Here is a 16794-nt window from a genome sequence, read left to right as displayed (position 1 = left end):
AATTAATATTCAAGTTACTACAATTTCTACCATATTCAATTTACTGTTTTTTTTTTGTACACATGCTTGGCTTAATCAGTTAATAATATTAACATCATAATAATTAACAAATTACTTAAAAGATATCAGAACTGTAATCGGAATATAGCACTAAAATATTATAAGAAGATAATGAATTTCAGTAGTATATTGATATAATTTCTACCACAATGGTATCTTTTTAACATTGGCAACATGTGCGAGTGAGACACAGGGCTCGGGTTTTCTATCTCATGTGGACCGTTTTCTCTAGTCTGGTACGAACAACTTTCTATCTCGGTGATAAAGTTCAAATTAGTGTGGCAAAAAAAGTGACAAATCGCTCCAGTTTAAACAATATAACTTCATGCATTGGGTAATGTCCGATTTCGGCATTTCACTTACGTGTTTTGTTTATTTTACTTTTAAAAAATTGTCCGGATTAGTGATATTATTTATACAATGAAAATCCTCTATGTACTATTTATTTCATTGACTATAGTAAATTGTGATGAACATACACATACATACAAGGATGGCGAGCAAGTGGTGCTATGGATGAACACTGTGGGCCCATACCACAATCGCCAGGAGACGTATGCATATTTTTCGCTACCGTTTTGCGTCGGCACCAAAGTAACAATCGGGCACTACCATGAAACTTTATCGGAAGCGCTTCAGGGTGTGGAGCTTGAATTTAGTGGCCTCGACATTACCTACAAGGATAAAGTTCCTGCACAGCAGTTTTGCGCTATAGAACTTACTGAGCAGTCATATAAAGCCCTCGTCTATGCTGTGAAAAACCACTACTGGTACCAAATGTACATTGACGACCTGCCTATATGGGGAATCGTTGGCGAAGTGGATGGTGACAGCTACTATATCTGGACGCACAAAAAGTTTGATATTGGCTACAATGGAAACAGAATAGTTGAAGTAAACCTTACTGCGGAGAATAAGGAGCGACTTACACCGGATGCAAAAATTCCGTTCACATATGAAGTCAATTGGAAGAAGAGCAATATTAAGTTTGAAGACAGGTTTGATAAATACTTGGATCCCAACTTTTTCCAACACAGGATCCACTGGTTCAGCATCTTCAACAGTTTCATGATGGTCATATTCTTGGTGGGGCTGGTGTCTATGATTCTTATGAGGACTCTCCGTAAAGACTACGCTAGATACTCTAAGGATGATGACCTGGATGATTTAGAGAAAGATTTGGGAGATGAGTATGGTTGGAAACAAGTACATGGTGATGTGTTCCGTCCTGTTCCCCACTTGGGGTTGTTCTCTGCTTTAGTAGGGGCTGGCTATCAGCTTACCACTGTGACCTTGGCTGTCATTATATTCACGATATTTGGTGAACTTTACACTGAGAGGGGTTCATTATTGTCTACTGCTATTTTCATTTATGCTGCAACTTCTCCAGTGAATGGGTACTTTGGGGGCTCCCTGTATGCCAGGATGGGTGGTAAGCTATGGATCAAGCAGATGCTCCTCTCTGCTTTCTTACTCCCAGTACTGGTCTGTGGTACTGCATTCTTTATTAATTTTATTGCTATGTATTATCATGCCTCGAGAGCTATTCCATTTGGCAGTATGGTGGCTGTGATGTCCATTTGCACTTTTGTTATCCTACCACTGACTTTAGTAGGCACTGTTCTGGGCCGTAACTTAGCTGGTCAACCAGACTATCCTTGCCGTATCAATGCTGTCCCTCGGCCCATACCAGAAAAGAAGTGGTTCATGGAACCGTTCATTATTATCATCATGGGTGGTATTTTACCTTTTGGTTCAATATTTATTGAGATGTACTTCATATTCACATCTTTCTGGGCTTACAAAATCTACTATGTGTATGGATTTATGTTGCTTGTGTTTGTGATCCTTATGATTGTGACAGTGTGTGTAACCATTGTGTGCACATACTTTTTGTTAAATGCTGAGGACTACCGCTGGCAGTGGACTAGCTTCCTCTCTGCTGGAAGTACAGCTCTCTATGTATACTTGTATTCCTTCTATTACTTCCTGTTCAAAACGAAAATGTATGGTCTATTCCAAACCACTTTCTACTTTGGCTACATGGCTCTCTTCAGTTTAGCTCTTGGTGTAATTTGTGGGACTGTAGGCTACATTGGCACTAGTATTTTTGTTAGAAAAATTTATTCTACAGTAAAGATTGATTGAACACAAAGTACTAGGTTGTCAATTTTTATTTGATATGGTACTGTTATTCCAATTGGAATAAAGTGTCCTAAATGTTTTATTTGTTGATTTGGTTTATTTATTAAGAAGTGATTACAAAAAAATATGAGAGGAACTGTGAATAATGAGAATAATTAATTAGGCATGTCATATTGTGTTAATGAGTTTTGGCTCAACATTCCTAAATATTTAACATGCTATTATAAATAAAATTGTGTAACAATATCAATATCACAATATATAACTTTTTTCAAGACCACAAGGAACCCATTGATTTGTATTAATTTGTTAAGCTTTTATTACATTTATCACAGTTTGCTTTTAAAAATCGTAACTTTAAAGAGTTTATAGCAATACATTTTATTTAAAATAGAGTACAGCCATTTCACCATTGTTGGTGGGGTATTTCTTCTATGTATTAATTATTGAAAAACATGTGGTTAAAGTCACACACTGCCATGTTTGGTTTTGCCCGAAAATGAGTTGCTGATCATTAAGTTGACCGACTCTTTATTATATTTAGATAACTTACTGTAATTACATTAAGACTTAAATACCTATCCTATGTAAAATAAAGTATCTAGTTTTATTATCTAAGTGATGGCCTCCTATGGGGCAAGGAATGTGGAATGTGTAAGGCATCGTCTCAGGTCCAGCGGTGCTAATATTAAACTATGTCTAAGTTACTTCTATGTCCCTTGAAAATTGTAAATATTGTCTTATCCTCTACTTAGCTACACTAACTTCTCAACATTATTGTGCAATGATACTGATATATTCACTTATCATGAGATTATTTAATATTCATAATTTTCTGTGCTGTAATATTTCCCAAATATAATTTGTATGTATTATTATTGTAAAACTAAGATTTTGTTGGTTTTTCAAAGTAGTCAAAAGATTTGTTTTTGTAATTACTATGCCATAACTGTACTGATGTACTTGGTCGTGTAAAACAATACAATTTCATTTTAAGAAGAATAGGAATTTTATTTCTTATTTTAATTAGTGTTTAATTTACCCATCTGATGTATGACAATGATTGAAAATAGAAAATCAATAATTAAAGCCGGGTATAAAATAGTGGCATGGCGGTAATTACTTCATGAACAGTGTAACTAACTTTTGGATGCTAATCAACTCCTGTAATTGCAAAAAAAATCTCGTTTACGCCATTGCAGGACATAATTATTTAACTATTATTAAGTATAACACGGATACAATCCAATGCCTTTGCCCAAATGTATGTATTGAATTTTCCCATTATACTTATAATGGGTCAACTCGACATGTACGAATAGAGGTTATGCCAGAATGGAAATGACGAAATGAGAAGATTTTTACAATCAAAATGCTTATGCGTCGCCTAAGGCAAGAATCGGTCAAAAATTTAGTTATGGCTGAATTTATGTTATTACCGTATTAACCAAATTGGCGTTTAGGTACGTATACATATCTACTGATAAGGATATAGGTATCTGGCGCTTGATTCATACAAGGAAATTGGCCTGGGTCAGCATAAAAACGCTAGATGATATGTGTGGTTTACATTTATACTTTATTCACCATCAACAAATGTTTCTACATCGACGGCTCCTTTCCTTGATTTCTTGCCGCCCACCGACTTGGCGTTGAACGCTTGTGCGGTCCTTTTCCTTAACGCGTCTACATCTTCATTCTCGTCTGTCTGATCGGCCCACTCTAGTACTAACCGCCTTCCGTAAAGATGGGTTGAGTGGCAGAGGGCCTCAAAAGCAGCCTGAAACAAAAGGACATAGAGCACCAGGGAGATAAGCTAGGGTTAAGGTGGTTCGCTTTTCATACAAAATTCAATCAAAGCTCATTAAGTAACTACACACTATTAGTACATAAATATTTCCGCATTTATCTTCCTTCGAATATTCGTTTGCGCGAAATTAACAGGAAAACAATGTTTCATACAGAAATCATGCAAAAATCATAGTTAAATTTTCATCAATTTTACGTATGTGTGTGTCACAAATGTCGTGTACAGATACATTTGCGACGTTGCCATACCATTTCCGACGTTGCCGGGCTGACCACGGCGCGTATTTGGAGTGCCGTCATGTTTAGTGCAATTTTGTTGACACTGACGTTTGACAGGTACTTAATTGACCTATGCGAGAATAAGTACCCGAAGTTCGTCAGCTTAGCTAAGAACTATCATGGCGTGTTATGCAAACAGTCGCTTTTTTGCTTACAAACGGAAGATTCCCGGTTCGATCCCCAGTCATTGTATGCTGGAACATAACTTTTTGTATTTTTGTTACATCTAAATTTCGTATTGTTTTTTTATTTTTATTTAATTTTTCTTATTATCATAAATCGATTGATTAAGTATGGGCTACACGTATTCGTTTATTTTTGACAAAGAAAATTAGAAATTATACTCTACCTAATCTCTCTTATTTTTACAATCAGGACATCTTCACTGCAATAAAAAAGAAATGTATAAAATTTCCTGTGGTTAAAAATAATGGATTTTGTCTATGAATGAAAAACACAATTATTACTATAGTTTTTTTTTTAGCATTAGAAATAAGGTAAACAATCTTGACGTGTCTTTTAATTGAAAAACACATTTTAAAAATAAGTTACGGCAAATATGTAACAATTATAAATCAAATACGATCATTTATATTCTTCTGCTTTCATAAGTAATAGTTTTTGATTTTTAAAAAGCGTTTAAATCTGTGTGCCTAGCCAAGATGCCAGTCGTTCGCTCCGTAGCGAACGTTAGGGTAATACCTCTCTCTATCACTCTGCCATATTAATGCGACAGACACGGCTGCGCTTCGGTCGCTACGGAGCGTAAACCATTGGCATCTTGGCTAGGCACCCTGGTCATCTGAAAAGCGAAACACATACGGAACGCGTTTCTATTACTCAATACAGTGGCCAGCTGCAGATTCGGCGGTAATCTTAACTATACCTAAATCTGGGTGCCTAGCCAGGATGCCAGTCGTTCACTCCGTAGCGAACGTTAGGGATATACCTCTCTCTATCACTCTGTCATATTAATGCGACAGACACGGTGGCGCTTCGTTCGCTACGGAGCGTACACCATTGGCATCTTGGGTAGGCACCCTGGTCATCTGGAAAGCGAAACACATACGGAACGCGTTTCTATTACCCAATACAGTAGCCAGCTGCAGATTCGGTTTTAAAGTTAACTATACCTAAACCTGGGTGCCTAGCCACGAGGCAGGCTAGTAGAGTTCTCTTTCACCTTCAGCAGAACCGGGAGATCCAAACCTACCTACTTTTCATCTAATAATCTAAAGAATCAGTGCATGATTCAAACTTTACCGGTCGCCGTGGTAAGACCTAGGATTTACCATATCGGTGTTGGTAAAAGCCCAAAGTAAACTAGTAAGATTTAACATTTCGGGCTTTTACCGATCGGCATCGGTAAAACCTAGGTTTTACCGGTAAATCCTAGGTTTTGCCGTACTTCGGGCTTTTACAGTAACATATATATAATAATTGCTCGTTTAAAGGTAAGATAACACAAAGGAGAAACAAAAAGAAATTACCTACTCGCACCAGTCTTGAACCCCAATACTCTTGCACGTATTTCCACGAACATACCGTTACGCTAATGCAACATACTTACGTTGTGTGAAATTGTCTACTACAAGGATCACGGAAACACTGTTTGCATGTGTGAGTAATAGTAGGAAAAAGCGTGACAGCAACACTCCGTCGAATTAAAAAGGTGGTTTTTGCACAATGAAGTATTCAATGTTTATTTTAATAGTTCAATATTTATTTAAAGAGTGCGCGAAACATACTTTTAAGTATACAAATACCATGACCATTTTACAAAAAAATAAAACCTGAAATTTTGCAAAAGTGGTGCCATCTAGCGAGAGTTAAGTTTTGAGTAACCTAGGCGAACCACCTTAAGTGTTCCAGATATGTATGACAATAGAATTTCAACCTTAGCTCTTACAATTTAGGTTCAAATCTGATTAAATGAATGAACAAAACGTATCTAACGATTTTGAATACATCTTACGTGATTCGCGGTTACGATGGTAAGAATGTAAAAACTCTTCTTGTACATGAAATATTTTAGATACCATTGCTTTGTTATGACTTATGAAGCATTGAGGTAGTCAGTTGTCCATCTTTTATAGTTTCAATACTTAGGTACCAGACACAATCCATATGTATAGGTACATATTATAGTTTGTATTTAACAATTCTGGGAAAGTGCCCAAATGATGAAGCTTTCTAGGTTCTGTAGGTAGATCATAGCGTTAAATACTAGCTTTGACCCTTAATTGTACCTATATCTAATATTAAATCAGATTTTTAGTATATACCTATAGCGAAAAAATAGACGAATGGAAAAAGAGAGTGGGGAGGGCCCTTTACCCAGCAGTGGGACATAATAGGTCCACAGTAAATAATTTTAGTATACCTTAGCATCAGCCTTTGCATGGTAGTCCACGAACGCAAACCCTCGATGTTGATCTGATCCAGGCGACAGTTTTTTCGGCAACCTCAATGTTTTTATTTCACCAAAAGCCCTGTAACAATAATACCTCAGTAAAACAGGCGTATCTGTAATTTGCCATATACATTTAATAGTAATCGAGAATTGAGATAACAGTACGATTATATTTGTTTAGTTGAGTTGGGTATGGTTAGGTACATGTATTCGTAAGCCTTATCTGGAAATTAATTACCTGAATATTTCCTGTAACTCATTTCTGTTGGCTTGGAATGGAACATTACGAACGAGTATCTTGGTGCCATTTTGAGCAGTATGTTTCGTGTCCTTTTTATTTGTCCTCACTTCAGTTCTGAAACAAAAAATAAATTGTACCTAATCTTAATACTGGTACTCAATTATTTACACTTGTTATTACAATTTGTAGAACAAGATATTGATAAGGCAGAAAAAAATGTAAATATGAATTACACGGATGTAGAATGGTAGATTCACAATGGTCAATCTATGTAAATAATTCCACTCGCTCGTGAGTGACTTTATTCTTACATTGTCTTACGATCTCGTTATCTTCAAGGCAAAAATAATAGACTACTTAACTAGTAAGCCATACTTTCTTTGGTTATGCCGTCGCATTCCATAAGCTCACACTCTACCATTGCTGTTCAGTTCAGTAGGTACTAATAAAATATTCATACTAACGTGTTTCCTCGCTCCGATCTCTTTAGTTCCAAGGTTTTGCCATCTAAAGTGGAACTCTGCAGCTCTTTCAAAGCTTCATTCGCATGGGCTTTCTTGTAGAACTGTACGAATCCGTAACCCATAGATAAGAATTGACCAGGATTTTTCGGATCCTTCTTTTTTGCTATCGTTACACTGTGTAACTTTCCGCAACCTTGGAAATGCTGTGCAAATAAATTATTCATAAATATTGCACAAAATTTTACTTTATAAGTTATACTGTTAAAATAGTTATAGTACCTGTTTTAAGCTATCCTCGTTTGTTTTGAAATTGAGGTTCTTAACAAATAGCACAGTATCGTTTTCGGGATCTCCCATCTCAACTTTTTCCTCCACTGTTTCAGGTTTAGATTCTACCTCTTCCGTATTCATTACTTCACTCTGATCCGTTTTCGTCTTCTCACGTTTCCTCTTTTCATTTGTTTTCGGTGCATCTTCAACGATAGGCTGCTTATGTTCCGCATCTGATTTCTCTACCGTTTTAATAAACACATTCTCGGGCGCCCACTCTAAATACAATGGCGCGTTTTTGAACTGTGAGTAAGCTAATTTAGTAAAGGCCTTTTTGGCTTCGAACGGTTCGATGAAGTCGACTAGAGCGGATATGCCGTGTTTGGGCATTAGGAATCTGGCGATGTGGCCGTGTTTTGCAAACAATGCTTTCAGTTCTTCGTTATCGGTGTTTGCTGGTAAATTCTTGACAAGTATGCATGTTTTCGATCTCTTTTTAGATACCTAAAAAGCGAATTATTATTAAGCGAATATGATTACGATTATTTATGATTATTTTCAAGTATATTGTATAAGACTTAAGATTTGACTTTTATTTTTATATCATTGATAAAAAAAATCGAAGCACTGAATTATACAGAATGAAATAATTAGTTTTTAAGGGTTCATAAAACGCAATGTGTTACTGATAGATATACATGTAAGCGTCATAAGTTATCTAGAGATTCTAAGGTAACCACTCACTATTAGACAGCCCTCACGTTTATTTCACAACACGGTCATAAAAATGTATATCTACTTACTGTATTAAAGGCGTCTAAATATACTCCATTGTTCTCCAAGAAATGCCTAGTTTCAGAGACTAACTGCGTCTCGCCAAGCGCCAGTCTTACAGCGGCACTTGTAGCTATAAAACAATAGTGTTTAAATTAGAAATACCAAATTTGTAGTCGGTAAAATCAAAGAAAATAAAATCGACATATATTAACCCATACTTCTTTACCAAGCAATACACATATAAAAATAAATATATCATTGACAATAGGTTCGAACAATCCATCATCACTTCATTTATGATGATAACGTGAGAAAAATAGTCACAGGTGTTTGTTTAAAGAGTTGCATAATGCTGTTTGCATATTTTGAATCTGGAGTCTGAATCTGCTAACATCTGAAGTTAAATGTCCGACCGGTGTATCTTTCGGTGGCGACACAGCGAAAATTACCTTGATCTCAGGGTTAAATAAAACGGCATCGCGCGTAGGTAGGTTACCTTATCTCCGTGTTAGTACATTAACTTTTATTAATTTCATAGCTATAGAAATACTCGAAAGGGATAGTACCATATATAAGAAAGGGACAGCAGGATTCGTCAGTGAATCGCTGTCAAACTTCGGTTTTGTAGGAAGTTTCTTTTCTACTATTCCTATCCTCAACAGCAGCATATTTTTAAGTCCCGCTCATAAGGCGTCCTCCACCAGATGGAAACTCCAGATGTAGTTAACTAAAACGTGAACTTACATTTATTCTCGTCGCTGAGGAGTTGGTCCTTGGTGGTGTTGTAGTTGGCCGCCACGACGTCCGCGACGGCGTTGGCACCCAAGAACAGGGAGTTCCAATTGTGGGAGGACTTCGCTTCTTTACGCAATTTATTTGCTTTTTTCTCTTTGAACGTTAGTCCCTCTAAAAATGTAACAATAATTTAGTCAAATATTTTCATTGTCATAACAAAAATTGCTAAAATAAATAGAGGGAAAGAGTGGAAAAGGAAAACCGAGAATACAAGAGCACAGTTCTTAAATATAAATATCTCTTTCATGTGTGCGATGTGTGTGTGTGTGTGTGTGTGTGTGTGTGTGTGTGTGTGTGTGATGTGTGTTACTTAAGTATATGTTTTTACTACATATCTATTTGCGAGTTCCTGTAATTGGCTCTATATATCTATTTAAGATTCCATTGTCATTTAGTTAGCTGTTGGATCTCCTTATGTAACTAAATAAATAAATAAATAAAGAAGAATAAAAATTGGTATCATATATATCGGAACAAATAGGTAGGAAATGTCTGAATATAACTTTATTGTTAAGGCATTAAAGCTCATGTTTAGATACTTTCTAGCGTAAAATAAACAAGCGTCAAAATTGTCATGAGAATATTATTATTATAGGTATCCATCTTAGAATATTATTGCATTATCTACGGAATTATTACAAATTTCAACTACAAGATATTTTTTAAAGAAAAACTGCTACATTCTTGTTAGTGTTTTCTATTCGTTGGCATCATAAAATCGCTCGTTAATAAGAGTCATACACATGCCAAAAAACAAAAGTTTTCTCTCCTGTTTCCGAAAGATAATGACAACGGAGCCTAATATCTGGTTCGCGTTTTATATAAGGCTTGTGATTTGTAATCGCTGTTTGCTTTTCTAACTAACCGTCATCGCTGTCGTCGGTCTTCTCTGTCCTGGCGGGCAGCAGGTGCAGCATGCGCCCGCAGAAAGCGGTGCCATCTAGCGCCGTGTACGCGGCAACTGCGTGCTCGGGCATCATGAACGTGACCGTGGCGAAGCCTTTCGGTTGCCGCGTTACCGCGTCTATGGGCAGGTTCGTCTCTGCTAGGGGACCTGCACATGAAGGAATATGGTTATAGGAAGCGTGCATGAACTGTAGACGGGAGCACAGAAGCCTATTCATAGGTGCGAAGCATTGTGTCAAGTTTCCATTTTTATGTTTAACCACTAGACCCTACTATGCGAAATAGAGCCAGCGTGAAGTGTAGGGGGCAGCACCTGCTTAGAAGCGGGAATTGTTTTCGCTTTCGATTCGGGTTACGAGATGGCAGACCCTCCAATACGCACAGTCTTTATATCATTTATAAAATGAACTTAGTTGTACAGTCGACTCTCGTTAATTCGAAACTCAGGGGACTTTCAAAATATTACGAATTATCGAGAGTTTGAAATATCAAATAGTTCGAAATTTTTGAGAGAAAAAATATGAAAGTTCGAATTATTGAGTAATAATCAATTTATTAACTGCAATTTTTTTACAATATCAAAAGGTTAGAGGTACCTACATATTTACATGCACATACATAATGTGATTTAATTATTAGTCTTTGGGAAGAAGTCTCTAATATTAGTTTGCTTCAAAGCACATTGCTGAGAGTGATCAATATTTTTTTTTTTTATCAGATATACCTAGTGCCGCAAATGATTTTACAATAACAAATGCATCTCTGTGTCTCAAAATGTATGCAATCTGATAACTTTGAATTGTCGAGTGTTTGACGCCTGTGAGTTCGAATTAACGCGTCGTTTTGTTACGTAGCGATGATTTTTTGTTCGAATTACCAAGTGCTTAAAAATGTATTGAATTATTTCGAAATATAAAGAGATTTTCTAGGGAACTCGTCATAACTTCGAATTATAGAGAGGTTCGAATTATCGCGGGTTTGAATTAACGAGAGTCGACTGTAATGCGTTTTAAATCTACTAAATAGAATAAATTGCATCAGTAATTGTAATTTTAATCCTTACCAAACTTTTCAAAAAGACTGGTAATTTCTTCTTCAGACACGATATATGGAAGGTTCCGTATAAATATACTGCCGCTTTCCCCAATAGATTCTTCATTACCTTGAGTCTAAACATAAAAAATTAACACATTAATTTTGTAAAATATCTGTAAAGTTTTCGGATAAAGAATACCACTATGTTGAATAACAATAAAGACGATTTCTCATTGACTCCATCTGTATTCCAATGATCGGACATGACAACAGGCAGGACAATTTAGTAGTAGTAGTAAACTCTTTATTGTACAAAAAGACATTAAAAATAACATACAATTAGTAAGAAGTACAAAGGAGAACTTATCCCTAATTTTATTGTTATAAGTAGTGTTGTGTTCCTGCCGGTGAGTAAGGTTGCCAGATCTGCCGAGGGTACAGAGTGTTAGGGTCGGCAACTCGCATGTAACACATCTGGAGTTGCAGACATCCATAGGCTAACGGTGACTGCTTACCATCAGGCGGGCCATATGCCTGCCACCGGCGTAGTATAAAAAAACCGGGCAAGTGCGATTCGGACTCGCGCACGAACGGTTCCGTACCATAATGCAAAAAAAAAACGGGAAAAAATGCAAAAAAAAAAACGGTCACCCATCCAAGTACTGACCACGCCCGACGTTGCTTAACTTTGGTCAAAAATCACGTTTGTTGTATGGGAGCCCCACTTAAATCTTTATTTTATTCTATTTTTAGTATTTGTTGTTATAGCGGCAACAGAAATACATTATCTGTGAAAATTTCAACAGTCTAGCTATCACGGTTCGTGAGATACAGCCTGGTGACAGACAGACGGACGGACGGACAGCGAAGTCTTAGTAATAGGGTCCCGTTTTACCCTTTGGGTACGGAACCCTAAAAATGATATTTATGTTCACAGATAAGATACTGATCAATTACCTCTTGTTTTTTCCGTTTTACATCGTTCTCCTCTTCTTCTGCCGCTTTTTTGGCCTTGTCTTCATATTTACTGACATGAACGCGATTATTTCCTGAATAACGTATACATCATTATCATCAAAATATGTACAGTGGCCATCAGATATATCGGAGCGGCCGAGGTGTTCTCAATATCCGAACACGCACTCTAACGCCTTGAAAATAAAGGCGTGCTCAGATATTTGTGAGCGCCTTGACCGCTCCGATATATCTGATGGCGACTGTACATATTTTTAATCTATGCAGTTAAAGAATTAAAAAAAAAAGTTAGTGATGAAAAGTTTTAAGCCAGTGTTAATATGTAGGTAAAGTCATAGTCATAGCGATCATATCAAAGAATTATTAATAGTACATGGGGTGTAGTCTTAGAAAAAAATGTCAGCTAAAGTAGTAATTCAAGTCACTGTATGGCCCTATACATACATTATGTAGCAACTCCAGCTGTCAAAAGTCGATGTTTACACTACATTCAGCTTCACGGAAATCGCACACCTTCATATGGTGCGAGCGATTCTAGCTCTTAGTGACATAGTTTTGCCTTATTCAATTTGACATCATTTAAAAGCTAATTGAAAAACCTTTAATCTGATATCTCTTATGTTTACGTGTTTTATTTATTGCGAAGATTGTCGGCCTTTGAAAGAATCGCTTGCGTCCGAATGTGTGCGATTTCCGTGACGCAGAGTGTACCTAAATACAGAGCAATCTAGTTCGGCAGTTAATCTCGCGTCTTCATTCAATAACATTTTGGTTCATATTACAGTGTTTTAAATGGTAAACGAGGTTTCACACCAGTATACATACCTAAAAACAATTTGTCTTTAGCAAGTGCCTTTTTGAACTCTTTCTCAGTCCTAAATCCAACAAAGCAGAATCCTGACAGTTTCTTTTGTTTAAGCCCGGGCAGCCTGATGGAATAAGGTACCAGAGGCCTAAAGAACTCTTTGATGTCCTTCTTCTTACATGTGAACGGTAAACCTGTAATCTGTCAGAAATCTGATTAATAATAGTGTTCACAAAAGTGTTTTGTTTAGGGCTTTAATTGCCTATTAGTTTCAGCTATATATGTGGAAGCTTGTAATTTGCATCTAGTAGATAAGTCTATTAACCTATGTATATTAGGCTGTAAGCATAAAAAACCGGGCAAGTGCGAGTCGGACTCGCGCACGAAGGGTTCCGTACCATAATGAAAAAAAAACAAAATCAAAAAAAAGCAAAAAAAAAACGGTCACCCATCCAAGTACTGACCCCTCCCGACGTTGCCTAACTTTGGTCAAAAATCACGTTTGTTGTATGGGAGCCCCATTTAAATCTTTATTTTATTCTGTTTTTAGTATTTGTTGTTATAGCGGCAACAGAAATACATCTGTGAAAATTTCAACTGTCTAGCTATCACGGTTCGTGAGATACAGCCTGGTGACAGACGGACGGACGGACGGACGGACAGCGAAGTCTTAGTAATAGGGTCCCGTTTTACCCTTTGGGTACGGAACCCTAAAAAATACTGATTGAAATGAAAAACACTACACTGTGGCAGTATTATAGGATGTTTATCTAAAAGACTTCTAAGTGGTATTCTAAATTATAGTAGGTACTTACTTTAATGTGGAAGAGAGGCCTATTTCTCACTTTCTTTGGCTTATCTTCTTCAACTGGAGTAGGCTTCTCAGGAGCTTTTTCAGTAGTATAACCATCTACCCTTTTCATCAACAGTTTCATATACTAAAAGACAGAACTTGGACTTAATTGCATATTTTATTTTTATAACATGGACAAAAAAGTTAAGTAGTAAGAACTATAGTTCGTTTTTTTAGCATTAGAAAAAAGACTACGCAATCTCGATGTGTCTTTTAATTGAAAATGCTTTTTAAAAATCAGTAACTATTACTTATGAAAGCAAAAGAATGTAAATTAACGTATATGATTCATAATTGTTATATATTTGTCGTGGCTTATTTTTCGAAAGTGTTTTTCAATAAAAAGACATGTCAAGATTGATTACCTTTTTTCTAATGCTAATAAAAGGAACTATAGGTAAAATTTACATGAGCACTCATATTGCCCACATTAAAGAAATATGAATCAATAATATTTTACCAAACAATTACAACAAGCTACCTCTAAATCACTGATCTGCTTATTGGCTACTTTATCTTCATTGTTTTGGTCACTCTTGGGCTCAGGTGTCTCAGAAGCTTTCTCCTCCGATGCTTTTGGAGCGCTCTCATCTTCCAAGCCACTGTCATGCTCATCACTCTTTGCTGCCTCATCCAGGGCATCTTTGATCCAGCTAGTGTTATCATTCATGTGGGCTTCCATGAATTCCGTGAATAGGGGGTCATCTTTATGCTACAAAACATAAAAAAATGGCTACTTAGTGTGGTGGCTTTTGTTTTGGTTTATATAAATTTTTTATCTTGTTGTTGGGAAAATATGAAGTCAAAGAAGTGAAGTTCCATGTTGAAATAATATGTTAAACAATAATTTATTAGATTAAAATATTGGAAGAAGCAAAACAAGGAAATTTCTGAAATTTGTTGCTTGGTTTGTGTGAAGCATCAAAGTGTAATATAACTAATATTTTATAAACAGATGATTCAGTTTGAATATTGTACCTTTTTAAGCAACTCCAGAATTTTTATTTTATTTCTCTCTTTCTTGTTGAGTTTCTTCTTTTCTTTCTTTTCATCAGGAATATCATTTTTGTGTAGTTTTTTGTAGGCTGTACTATCAGAGGCGTACTTGCTCCATGCTCTGGGTTTCTTTTCATCACCTAGGTTAGCACAGATTTCTACTTGAATCTTCATAGAACGCACACACGTTCCATCAAAGTGTTCTCTTGCGGCGGACGCCTGCTCCTCTGATCGGTATCCCACGAAACCAAAGTTCCTGAACTTGCCATCCTTAGTGTACTTCAATTGTACATCTGTTACTTCGCCTTTTTGTCCAAAAAGTTCTTTTAAAGAATCGACTGTTACCTATAAAAGAAACGACGTAATAAGTAGGTTGTTTTGATTGTAAATGTATGATATAATATAAATAAAGTACATACCTTATTTGGTAAGTTTTTCACAATTAATCGAGACATTTTATAATATTTTTTGATGCCAATTTGTGATATTTTATTTAGTTAATTTCAGCACGTGCATTGTGTTTTTGTTCGTACTGTCAATATGTCAAACGACAAGTGTCAAAATCATGTCATGCATGTGTCATGCCGACGATGCGTTCATTTACCTGTTTCATGCATATTTCATGCTTATTATAGAATATGCTTAATAAATATGGCTTTCGTTTTAAGAATGAGTAATGACATGCATTCAATAATAGATGTTATTGTTTTAAAATATTTTGTTGATTTTGCTATCGTCTGATTTTCCCTGGTTTTAAAGACAATCTTGAGAAATTTTCGTAAATTTTTTGGTATTTGAATGTAGCTTTGCGAATACATACGTGCAATACGTCGCAAAACTCACACAGGCAGCGTTATAAAACATAGCTCAAGTAGCTTGACTGTAAAAAAAAGTACGAGCTGTCACTTTCACGTCAGTTCAATCTCATCGATCAGCTGTGCATCTTACAATATTAGTAATATTACTTTGTTTGTTATCGCTTAACATTATATGAATTATTGAGCATTGTATTCATCTTGCTTCATCTTGAACACCATGTCGACTGCTATGACATTTGGCCAAAAACAGTTTATACCGACGCCACCAGATAAGGGAAGTTTTCCTCTGGATCACGAAGGGGCCTGCAAGAAAACTATGGTGAAGTACATGAAGTGCTTGTATAACAACAACAGCAACAACACCCTGTGTCGTGACGAGGCAAAAGAGTATCTTGCGTGCAGAATGGACAACGGATTGATGGCAAAAGAAGACTGGTCGAAATTGGGCTTTAAGGATGAGACTGCACAAATCAAAGAAAAATCGTAATAACTTCGAAGACTGCTTGTAAAGTAAGATATTTGCCATGTTTATAATACATTAATTAGTTTGTTAAAAATCTCTATGACTTCTCATTTAAACAGCATTTTCTAGGGATTCCTCAGAACATTTTAAGTCAGTTTTGCTAAAAGGGTAAATTCTCCCTTACTGATGCAATAGTATTAATTACTTTACTTATGATTTTTTTATTAAGATATGATTATCTTCAGAGTTTGTCTGAGTCATAAACAAATTTAGGTTCTAATTGAACTTTTTTGCACCCAAAATTAAAACATTGTTGATACAGTATTCATAATTTTGATTTTAATCTAAAACTATGTTAGAACCAGTTTTAGGCAATATGTATCACAACCAGAAATCAGGCTTCATTATTTTTAACTTTCAGCAACATTAGAGACTTCTTTTCTATACTTGTATGATCCGTTTGTCACAAAACCTATTTTTGTTAATTACATTTCAAAGACGATGGTGACATTGAGACAGTGAGAGGTGAGGTAGATAGTTAAAAAGATAAGGTGAGGTATATAGCAGGTCACACTATCTACATTGCGAGAACCATACAGCCATAGACTAGTAGATTGTTTTGGGAGATGGGTTTTTGCAGGCTATATTTTATTTGGAAAAGCTTTTACTCATAAACTAAGTAAACAGGGC

General features: G+C 36.1%; 3 protein-coding genes and 1 long non-coding RNA gene across 4 annotated transcripts in view; 3 read left to right on the top strand and 1 right to left on the bottom strand.

Moving 5' to 3' along the window:
• The first annotated feature begins 394 nt into the window (after nucleotides 1–394).
• LOC134670089 (transmembrane 9 superfamily member 3) lies at nucleotides 395–3207 on the top strand. Its single transcript, XM_063527770.1, has one exon. It carries the CDS (start codon nucleotides 481–483, stop codon nucleotides 2206–2208), a length of 1728 nt encoding a protein of 575 aa, XP_063383840.1. The 5' UTR covers nucleotides 395–480; the 3' UTR covers nucleotides 2209–3207.
• Nucleotides 3208–3760: 553 nt separating this feature from the next.
• On the bottom strand, nucleotides 3761–15389 carry LOC134670081 (probable RNA-binding protein 19). Its single transcript, XM_063527759.1, has 15 exons — nucleotides 15243–15389; nucleotides 14806–15168; nucleotides 14309–14539; nucleotides 13790–13912; nucleotides 12995–13175; nucleotides 12152–12243; nucleotides 11223–11328; nucleotides 10119–10307; nucleotides 9203–9364; nucleotides 8485–8588; nucleotides 7691–8185; nucleotides 7412–7614; nucleotides 6945–7061; nucleotides 6677–6785; nucleotides 3761–3985 (listed from the first exon to the last, which is right to left on the bottom strand). The coding sequence occupies exons 1-15, from the start codon at nucleotides 15276–15278 to the stop codon at nucleotides 3785–3787; spliced, it is 2712 nt and encodes a 903-aa protein (XP_063383829.1). The 5' UTR covers nucleotides 15279–15389; the 3' UTR covers nucleotides 3761–3784.
• LOC134670120 (uncharacterized) overlaps nucleotides 11585–16794 on the top strand; it is a 381632-nt gene continuing 376422 nt past the window's right edge. Inside the window, exon 1 of the long non-coding RNA XR_010099016.1 lies at nucleotides 11585–11644. This is a non-coding gene — a long non-coding RNA (uncharacterized LOC134670120). The remainder of the gene's footprint in view (nucleotides 11645–16794) is intronic.
• LOC134670106 (cytochrome c oxidase assembly protein COX19) lies at nucleotides 15755–16200 on the top strand. Its single transcript, XM_063527796.1, has one exon. The coding sequence runs from the start codon at nucleotides 15859–15861 to the stop codon at nucleotides 16126–16128; it is 270 nt and encodes an 89-aa protein (XP_063383866.1). The 5' UTR covers nucleotides 15755–15858; the 3' UTR covers nucleotides 16129–16200.

Source organism: Cydia fagiglandana, chromosome 13 (genome assembly GCF_963556715.1).
Source record: "Cydia fagiglandana chromosome 13, ilCydFagi1.1, whole genome shotgun sequence".
Taxonomy (NCBI): domain Eukaryota; kingdom Metazoa; phylum Arthropoda; class Insecta; order Lepidoptera; family Tortricidae; genus Cydia; species Cydia fagiglandana.
This window is presented reverse-complemented; position numbering and strand designations above follow the sequence as displayed.